Below are 10,861 nucleotides of genomic sequence, written 5' to 3' on the forward strand. Positions count from 1 at the left end.
TTAACCATATATATATTGTGTTTTGTTCCGTGATTGTGCTGCTTGTTCGCTTCCGCTGTGCCCCGTAATGCTGCATATGCAAGAGAAAATTTCTGTATAATTTCTTGTGGGACTGTCACAGTTGCCCTAACAATGTTCTTTACAAGCATAAATGCAAGTCAATTTAGGAGCTCCCACCAATTTTGCAGCTTAGAGAAAGAACCACCATGAAAACATTATATTTCCTTTCTTTTATGTTTTATTTTATAAATCAAACTAACACAATTCATTTGTTCTTCTATATGCATTTTTGCAAGTTTAATTTGACTAGATCTCCGTATTTGTGTGAGTAGCTTGAGAATAAGAAATTCAAATGGACTACACACCCTTTGCATGCCATTCACTTGCAACAAAAGGAAGCTTATTACATGTATTTGCTACGAATGCAGTATGCTATTTGTTTGTGATTTTATCAATTGTGTTTTTTCTGTCTTTCAAATGGCATGCTATATATAACCAAGAACTTCATGAGGCAGGGCCCTTCGGACCCACCCCAGGGTACCAAACTGGGGATACTACAGCCGGTTCCACAGCTACAGCACCAGGTTAGTCGACGAAACTAGAAGGCTTGGTAGAGGACTCGAATTTAAATGCTATGTATCCTTGCTAGGTTGCTATAAAATACTGTTACATTTAGAGAGATATCCATGACTTCATGTATGCCAAATATATTCATTATTAAAATCATATGATACATTTATTTATATTTTATTCTAGGCATCTTCATCGCAACTAAGAATCATAATATCGAGGGTTAAATATATTTACTCATGTATTGAAATGGAACCCACATTTAAAAAAACCTATTGTATCGCTTTTAATTTACAAATGTAGAGATGAATTGCACTGGAATTTAAATGTGAAATATACATTTTAGTTTCGTACCAGTACGGCCTTCGCAACACTTTTTTAGTACAACATGGTTGTACCACTAGTTGGAACCCGAATGGAATTACATTGGTGTAAAATTGGTACCACTTCATTTTAGGTTTGCACCCACACCACTTTTAATGCACAGAGAAATTGTGCAAGTAGAATAATAATATATTTTGATGTAGACCACTTTCTACCACCAATGAGATGACGAGTGGCATTGAACGGTTTGAGATTGTTGTTGATTTTGAAGAAAAAAGCTCTAACTTTGAAAACGGAACACGTTTAATTCGAAAATATAACATTCATAAAACAAAGAGTAATGATTTGTTGTAGTGAATTAGTTAATCGAAAGTTATGTAAAGTTTTTAATTGATTATTTATGCACAATATAAATAAATCGAAGGTCATACTCTTTTATTTGCTACATAAATGAACTAATTAAAATAAGTAAGTTTGACAGTTGACTGCACCTAGTGTAAGTATCATATAAATTATATTAAAATACAATAGTGCAATAACTGTATTTCGAAAATGTAATATTAACTTTAAAAATAGTTATATTATATTTAGAAGCACAGAATCGTGCTTTAGAATTGATTTCAATTGGAAGGAGTATAATTTTATATGTAAATTCAATTTTTTGGCCAAACATGACATAAGTATTTTTTAAAATTATTTAAGATCCACGCTTTCGGATCATAGTCTGTGTCAGCCTACAGGTTAATATGGATGGTTTGTTGATGCATAAAAAAAGGTTTTGTAGATAAAAAAAAAAAAAGATACGGGTCTTACTCCGAAAGGCACTGACTGGTTCCAGAGTCCAGACTTTTTATATGTCTTATCTTATTTTTGCATGGAAGATGGTGTCCTCCGCATCTTATTATACTACTACAAATTATGGACACTTGACAGATGGGTGGTGATGGTGAAGAATAGCTTTGAATTGAACGCATCATTGAATAGACTACCACAAGACACCCACTATATAAGAATTATAAGATTAGATTAGAGTCGCCATTATAGAATAATTCCAATAAATAAGATATGTAGTGGACCCCACTGTATTTCCAGTGGAATAAAGTGTGGAAGGCTGGCCACGTTTTCGCCTCCTCCAACACACGTAACCCTTTCTTCACTTCATCTATTCCCCCACCTTACCCTTCAACTTTCTACGTGGTCACCCGTACTCCAAGACTCCATTATTTTATTTTTTTTATTTTATTTTTCTTCCTCTTTTTATGAAACAATCATTCAGATCCTGCCAAATGCTAGCTTATGAAATGATGAAACTGTTATTGTTTTTAAATTATGAACTTCATTTGCACAGTAGTCTCCACCAATAATTGTTCAACCCACTGTTTTTCTTAATTCTTGGTCAATAACATTATGACAACATGTTCTTGTTCAATAACATTATGACAACACTAGGCATGAGATTGAATCAGGTTTAGATTTTAATTTTAAATCTAGATTTTAGACTATTGGAAGATTCTCGATGCAGATATATATATGAATATGGGTGTGGGCTATTGTGATACAACTTGTTTTCATGTCTCATATTCGACACGTGTATTATTATATTTTTTATAATAACATTTACTTAAAATTATAACTCATATACCATACTCTTTTCGTACCAAATTAAGTAAGTCAGACACTTAATACCAAATTAAGTAAGTCATTATTACTAATAAAAACACTTAATTTAAAACAAAAGGAGTATATTTTATCATAGTATCAAAAAAAACCCCTCCCCCAATGGGAGAAGCTACATCAGTCCAAACTGTTTCTTTTTCTTACGATATCTTAATAAAGTTTGCAAGGGGAGAGAGATTGTATGAGCAACATTTACTTAAAACTATAATCCATACATCCGTCCCAAATTAAATAAGTTACAATTACCAATAACACTTCATTTGAATCGAAAGGAGTATATTTTATCATAGTGTCCAAAAAAGCCCCTTCCCCAATGGGAGAAGCTAGATGTGTCCAAATTGTTCTTTTTCTTTATCTTACATTGTCTTAATAAAGTTTGCAAGGGGAGAGAGATTGTATGAGCAACAAAGGAACACATCCATTTACTCTTCTAAGTCACCACAATATTAGCAGGATTGGATCCAATTATAAAAAAAGTGAATCCAGGAGCCTGCAACTATAAACTTTCCCACATATTTGCTTTAACTGAGTTGTTCAATTCTCCATATACATTACACATGAACATCTTATACTACAACACAAATATGTACAAGAGGAAATGGAATGACAATGGCCGCGATAACTTCTCATCTTCCGGCTGAGACAAGGGTCTTCTCCCCAGAGTCTTGAGGAGCCCTCTCGGTTGCTGTTGACAGAAGAGGAAGAGGAAGAGGAAGAGGCAGTGGAAGAGGTAGCTCTGATTTTGAAGAAGATGCTAGTGTTGCTGCTGCTACTGCCTCGGCAGCTTCTTCTGCCATTATCTTTTGTTGTGTGTGAGCAGGCACCAGTTGCTCTGGTTTTGGTGTGTAACTGAAACCTAAATCTTTGTTGGAAGCTAATGCAATTAGCTCTTTCTCCTCCAGCCCCTTTGGTGGCCCTAGGCTGCAACGATCTGGACTGTGCTTTGCTAATGCATCTTTGAATTTCTTGATCTGTGATAGAATCAGCACAAAAATTAAGTATTGATACAAGGAGGAAAAAGAAAGGCACAAACATAAATCCTATAACCACTGGATTTTAGAAGTAAGTGAACTTTAACTAAAAGTTGCTGGATGAAAATTTACTTCAAATAAATCAACCGGGTAATCTTAGGAAATAAAGAAGGCAGAAAAGAGGTGCTTTAAACTAATTGCAATGACTCAACTAAGAAGGGTGCTGATATGCGTCTGAATATGTGAATTATCAATTATCTGAATCCAAAGATATTGATGAAAATTTGTATTGTTCAACATTATTGTTTTATTTTTCAAGATGAAGTGTTTTTTAAGTGCATAAAGCATCCAACACAGAAATTCACTCATTTTGAAGCAACATAATTTGAGATTTGATGCTCACTTATATCGTAACCTGAATTATCAGATATGATAGATGGTTGCACGTCAATCAGATATGTTTGTCGCGAACCAAGTAAAATTCAGAGCAGACTCATCAGGATATAATATTTGTAAACATGAATGAGTTTGTTCACCAACGAGAAATTATGTGGCTGGTTAACACTTAACAGAAAAACAAAACAATTCATCATTAATTATAATGCATTAAAATACATAGTTTCCAAGATCAAAAAATGAAAAGAAGAGGAACACAAGACTAACCGTGGCATTTGTACAGCTAAAGCTGCAAAGACGACCATGAGCCCCTCTGTAGAACCGGAAGAAAGGGAGAACATGAACATTAAGGGTATAACACATGGATTTGTGCTCCTCATAGTTCACCTGCAGGAACTGCACATCAGGGTTCATCTCTGCTATTTGGCATATCTGCAAATGAAACATAACATATCCTCATTAATACACAATTTTAAATTTCATAAAAAGAAGAAGGCTATGTTAAGGAAGTCACTTTTTCCATTTCACACACTAATTTCTTCCACCATTTCTTAACAAAAAAACATCTCCAAGAAATTTGAAATTTGGGGACTATAATACCTTGGGATGAAGAGCTTTGCAGCCTCCACAGCCAGGGGAAAAGAAATCCACAACAACCAGTTTATCCCCACTGTTCAATAGGGAGTCCACAAAGTCTTGGGCTCCCGCTATCTCTTTCATATTGGATTGAAGCCCTTTCTCCCACCATTTTTGAGCTCTACCAATTGCAATACTCATCTGCATGAATAATAAATTGCAAATATAAGAACACAAATCCCAAAAGTAAAATATATATATATATATACATAATTCAATCATGAAAAATTATGCATTTTTCAGCAAATAAATATCCAAATGTTCATGAAAATCATACAAAGGAATAAAATCATGCCCAAATAATCCTTACCCCAAATAAAAGAGCTATCACAAAAATGGGTACAAACCAAAATGATAATTGGATGAAGATTTGTTCTTTTTGTTTAATAATCAGAAACATATTTAGCCTCACAACACCCAATACATCCAATCAAAAATATATATATATGTAAAATTAGCCTAAAAACCTGTAAAAGAGGGAGAGATTGAGCAGCGACAGACCTGTGGATTAAGAAGTTGGTAATTTCCTCTTGTGGGTATGGCTTGACGACTCTGAACAACGATTCTACGGCCATGAAAATCGCTGATGGATGATGATGTTAGGGTTATCGGTCTAAGCTTCAGAGAGGAAGGAAACCCAATTCTAGAAGAAACAGGGGCCGGCTTGCAATCTAACTTTCTGGGAAATTGTTGAAGCTGATGATGTAAACAATAGCCTGGTGAAAACACGTTAGCCTCTGCCATGATTTTCCACTACCGCAAATCATAAACCCTTCAATCCGTACCTTTCTTCCAAATTTCAGATAAAATCCCCAGAAATTTACAAGAAGGGAAGAACAAAATAAAAAAAAAACCTAGAAAACCAGAGAAATTTCGAAATCTGATTCGTAGTCTTAAATTAGAAATTCAAGGGGGAGAGAGATAAATTGGAAAAAGAAGTACCCGGAATTGCTTCTTCTTCATGTGTGAAAAAGTGGGGTTGGGTTTTTAATACAAATGTTCAAAAGAGATTGGAATTGCTCTCTGTTTTTTATTTTTATTTTTTTTGAAAATGTGACACTTTAAATTATAACCATATATATATTTTAAAAAATAAAAAGAAGTTGATAATGTTGGTTATAGAAAGTGCCTGGTTGATTGTTGACCGTTGATTTTATGGTTATCGGTTTAACGTATGTGAATCCGACGGTGAGAGAGCTTCTTGTTTTGATTGCCAGGTGATGTTGACGAGGCATATGGTGGATAGTCAATGTACGTGAACGTCGCACTTTACAACACGTCGCACTTTATCGGTTTAAAAGGATATGCTTGAGAAAATTTAGGGTTTGTGGGTCTTTTGCCAACTCAATAACACGACAAATACTTTATATTTTGTGATCCAATCCTGTACAACGCTATCTATTGCAATGGGTGATCCAGATTTTTAGTCCGAGTCTTGGACCATCTCCCACTTTAAATGGTCCACCAATCTAATCAAAATAATTGTTTAAATTTCGTTTTACTGTAATTAATTTTTAGCTAAATTACACTTAAACCCTTGAAATTAGATCATTTATCAACTAAATTAACATTTTGATTTTAAATTTCACTTATATTTAAATGAGTGATTTAACCTTTCACTTGTATTCCAAATGTCAATTTTTAGTAGGCCATAATACTTTTGAGGTGTTAAATAATTATATTACCCTTTGACCTATTATTAACTATTTTTGTGACCAAAATACCCCCAGCATACACCTCCTTTTTTACTTTCCTCCTCCTCCTCATACATCATCATCCAATTAACCCGTCAATCCGGCACGGTACTTTTCAGATATATATATATATAATATACACACACATACAAAATAGCCATATATATATATACACACACACTTACAAACACAGCTATATATATATATATATATATATATATATATATATATATATATATATACACAGTGGCGTTTAATTGCTCCCTGTAGTATACTTACTTTTAATTTTGACCTTAGAATCTAATCCTACGGGAATTAATTAATCACTGTTTCCTTAAGGCAATTGTTTCTTTTTTTATTACCATTATATATTATTAATAGGAAATGACAAAACTAGACATGTTTTTAATGGAAATAAATTAAACTAAATTGGTTAGAATTTTTTTTTATACGAATTCCTTCCCATCCGAATTCTCAAAGCATACCAATTAAAAATTAAAAAAAAATTAATTGTGATATTTCCGATTTTCGCCATTTTCTTTTTTCGAAAATTTTTGTCGCTGCAAGGGTATTTTTGTCTTTTCACATTTTTTGTGCCGGACATTGTGGAGTGTATCGGTTGTGTCCTAAAATTGTTTGGGACATTTCATTGAGTCCAGTACTCTTTAAAATGTAAGGGTGACAATTTTCGTATTTTTTTTCAGTTTTTCGGGCCGAACGGTCCCGTGTGGGACCCGCTACCTGAATTGTTGCTCGCGGGAAATTTTGTTGGGTCCAATTGCATTATGTTTATTTTATTTAATGTGATTTAGAGGATTGTGAATTAAATGTGTAATTATATATGCATGTGTTGTAAATTAAAAAGAAAAGAAAAAGAAAAATTAAAAAGAAAAAGGTGGGACCCACCACTATTGCACAAAAAGGGGTTAGAGATCATTTTGATCTGATTTCCCAATTCTCTCTCTCTCACTCCCGCAGGTCCTCTCTCTCCCTTCCTTGGCTTCACTTTTTCTTTTTCTTTTTGCTTCTAAACTTCAAGTTTAGATCTCTCTTTCAATACTTGATCATTTTGGGTGTTGTTTGCGGCAAATCGAAGCCCACGACGAGATCTTTCATTTGATCAGACCAATTTGGTGTTTGGTACACTATAGGAATTTCGAAATTCTAGGGCACAATTGGGGATTTTGCACAATCTTGAGGTAGGAGTCTCTAATACTCAATTTTCTTGCTCCCTTGTGAGTTTTCCTCCTTTAATTACTGTCAAGTATGATTAATTTGAATTAAATGTTTCTTAAATGACTTATTTATGTATATGAATCATGCAAGCTTGTATATTTTGTTAAATTGTATGAAAAATATACTTTATTTGAATTGATTGCCTTGTATATTATATAATTGTTGTAATTGGAATCTATGCCTATATGTGCTGATGATATTATGTGAGGAATATGTCTAGATGTTAAATTCCATACTATAATGTTTGTTATTTTCCTATAAATAGCTATGAAGAAAAGTGTTGAGTTGTGATGTGTAAATTTCCCCATTTTTATACCATTGGGATAATATGTGGCATACATCCATGGCATTGGGCATAAAAGAAAAGGGAAAGTGTTTTGAAATGAAATTAAAAAGGGGATTTTGGGAAGAAATTTTGAGAAAAACCCGGTCGCCGCGAGGTCACCAAAGGACTGATATGTTAATCTAGCCTAAAGGGAATTAGGGAGATTGCCTTAGCGTGGTTGAGTTATCTGGGCCCAAAATGACGCTGCGGGGATACCAAAGGTCAGGGACAGTAGCCAATCCTTCTCTCGTGTAGCTACAGGGTCACCAAAGGGCGGGTTATATTAACAGTTTGTGAAATGATAGATGTTTTCTGAAAATAGGGAGTGACATGCATGACATTGCATACATGGTACGACATTAATGTGTTTTGAACTGGAGATGTATATTGTATTTTCCCCGGCTTGGTATGACCCCGTTCCCTATTGATCTATTCTTTATTTGGATTCACAGGGTAACAAGAGGTGTGTCTTAGGTACCACCTACTGAGCTTTATGCTCACCCCATCTTATTTAATATTTTTCAGGACCGAGAAATGGAATAGGAGACGCAAACCCTTCAGAAGCATGACAAAGACTTGGAATATACTTTTGTTTCCTTTTGTGTATCCACTAACCTTTTGTAAAGTCTCAGAACTGTAATAAAGTACATTCATTTTGCAAACCTTGACTATGTATTGTAATTATAATTCTCAATGAAATTTTGATGTAACTTGAGACTATGTAACATTTCCTAATAAATGGGTTAAGAAATTATATTTTGATCAATTATGGATGTCACCCAATTGTGTAATGTCATGAATGGTTGCCGTAAATTCGGGAATTTCTGTAAACAGGTCTAATGTGGGTTTGGATTTTATTAAATACAAGCAGTAGCCATTCTAGTGGGTTGAAACACAGGAAAGCATGTTTCGGCCGGCTGAACCTCCTCATCAGCCGACCAAAACTCCAGGGTCGATCGACTGAACCCCTATCGTCAACCGACCGACAGTTGAAAACAGTGAAATTCCCGAGAGCACACAATTCTCCTCACCGTTTCGCCCTACCGATCTTGCCTTGTCGATCGACCGGTCCTGCCTTGTCAGCTGACCGACCAGGGGCTACCAGCCGGCTGACAGCCTCTCTTTAACCTGTATGTTTGGATCTCCTTGTAAACTTGGGACTTAGGACATTTTTGAACCTTGGATTGCCTTGTGTGATGGTTAAGGACCCAAGAAATTGACGGTGTGACCTAGGTGACCTCGGGGTCAAGGTAAAGACCCGGGTAACGATCCGGATCCATGGGTTCGAATCGTTACATTAATTATTTCCAATTCCCTTCGTTCCTATTGGTTCAGACAGAGAATTCTCAAAGTATATCAGTTGAAAAATTGACGTACAATCGTCCTCTTCTCAACCTTACAATTAATTTATGTCTGTGAAACAACTACTTACTAAATAATCCAATTACAAAATAATGTTGTAAATATGTTTATTTGTATGTGTGTGCATAAAAATGAATTTAAAAACATGCAAAATCATCAAATCATGTAACTCAATATATAAAATATGAAAGAGAATGGGAATAAACCACCTCCACCACCTACCCTGGCATTGCCGCCGCCGCCTACCCCATCACTGCCGCCACCTCCACCACCGCCGACCTACCCTGGCATTGCCGCCGCCGCCGCCTACCCCGTCACTGCCGCCACCTCCACCACCGCCGACCTACCCTGGCATTGCCGCCGCCGCTTACCCCGTCACTGCCGCCACCTCCACCACCGCCGGCGGTGGTGGAGGTAGCGGCAGTGGCAGGGTAGGTGACGGTGACGGTGAAGGTGGTGACCAGCAGTGGTGGAGGTGACGGCAGTGGCGGGGTAGGTGGTGGCCGTGGCTGTGGAGGTGGTGGTGATGGAGGTGGAATGCCCCGTGGCAATTCAAAGTTAATGGGATTGAAAATTTCATTATTTTTATTTTTATTCAGATGTGGGCCTTCTATGTTTTAACCTTTTTTTTTTTTAATTGGTATGCTTTGAGAATTCAGATGGGAAGGAATTAGTATAAAAGAAAATCCTAACCAATTTGGTTTTAATTTGTTTCCATTAAAAAACATGTTTAGTTTTGTCATTTCCTATTAATAATATATAATGGTAATAAAAAAAATAAAAAAAAGCAATTGCCTTAAATATAAAAAGGAAACAGTGATTAATTAATTACCGTAGATTAGATTCTAAGGTCAGGATTAAAAGTGAGTATACTACTCTATACTTACCAGGGAGCAATTGAACGCCACTGTATATATATACACACACATACAAAAAAGCCATACATATATAGATATATACACACACATGGCAAGTTAGATTCTCCAACGCTGGAGGCAGATGATCCGATCTATTCAAACTGGTGAAAGAATAAGTACAACATGGCAAGTCTTTCAATAAGTAGCCCAAAGGCTTCCACCAGCTCAGATTTCACCACCGCAGACTATATAGAGAGGGAGGAAAATCTTACTAACGACTGGGGCTTTCTTCTAGAAAGTAAGGATTTGGGGTTACAATGCTGCACATTTACAAAGTCGAAGGGGCCTTTTTGTCATTTTAGATTAGATATATTTTGTATTAAAAAAATTGAGGGTAAAAGGGTCAATTTGCATGTGTCAAGGCCAAGAAGTAAATTGAGGTATAAGGGTTCGTTTGGTTAGACGGAAATAAATAGTGGAAGGTAAAAGTGAAAGGAAGTGAAAGAAAAGAAAATTAAGTTTCCATGGCACATTTGGTTAGTATAAAAAAATTTCCATAAAGTTGTGAGAAAATATTATGTTGTTAATTTGGATAGAATGAAAAAGAAAAGAAAATAATTGTACTTGTCAAAATTGTCCTTATAATTTTAAATACTAAAAATATAAATAAATGTGCGTAAAATTAATTCATGTATCAAATTTTATTGTTGATAATAATATTCTGAACTTGTATGAGACACCAAGTCACCTGAATTTGACGACTTGGTGTCTCATACAAGTTCAGAATATTATTGTCAACAACAAAATATATAT

General features: G+C 35.2%; 1 protein-coding gene and 1 long non-coding RNA gene across 2 annotated transcripts; one reads left to right on the forward strand and one right to left on the reverse strand.

Moving 5' to 3' along the window:
* Positions 1 to 2,964: 2,964 nt before the first annotated feature.
* On the reverse strand, positions 2,965 to 5,616 carry LOC132313458 (thioredoxin-like 1-1, chloroplastic). The gene is made up of 4 exons (XM_059812230.1): positions 5,076 to 5,616; positions 4,539 to 4,715; positions 4,206 to 4,370; positions 2,965 to 3,542 (listed from the first exon to the last, which is right to left on the reverse strand). The coding sequence occupies exons 1-4, from the start codon at positions 5,316 to 5,318 to the stop codon at positions 3,198 to 3,200; spliced, it is 930 nt and encodes a 309-aa protein (XP_059668213.1). The 5' UTR covers positions 5,319 to 5,616; the 3' UTR covers positions 2,965 to 3,197.
* Positions 5,617 to 6,887: 1,271 nt separating this feature from the next.
* Positions 6,888 to 8,595, forward strand: LOC132313460 (uncharacterized). Its single transcript, XR_009483428.1, has 2 exons — positions 6,888 to 7,467; positions 8,355 to 8,595. It is a non-coding gene; the product is annotated as an uncharacterized LOC132313460 (long non-coding RNA).
* The last annotated feature ends 2,266 nt before the right edge of the window (positions 8,596 to 10,861 follow it).

This window comes from Cornus florida, unplaced genomic scaffold (assembly GCF_030987335.1).
Source record: "Cornus florida cultivar Cherokee Brave unplaced genomic scaffold, ASM3098733v1 CherokeeBrave_3.0.0_Hap2_Chr06, whole genome shotgun sequence".
Taxonomy (NCBI): Eukaryota; Viridiplantae; Streptophyta; class Magnoliopsida; order Cornales; family Cornaceae; genus Cornus; species Cornus florida.

Excerpts from the sequence above, each read along its gene's own strand:
- LOC132313458 (XM_059812230.1), bottom strand. The coding sequence starts at position 5,318 with ATGGCAGAGGCTAACGTGTTTTCACCAGGCTATTGTTTACATCATCAG. Across the intron at positions 4,716-5,075 it reads ACCAACTTCTTAATCCACAG|ATGAGTATTGCAATTGGTAG; the intron begins GTCTGTCGCTGC and ends TTATTCATGCAG. Across the intron at positions 3,543-4,205 it reads TTAGCTGTACAAATGCCACG|ATCAAGAAATTCAAAGATGC; the intron begins GTTAGTCTTGTG and ends ATTCTATCACAG.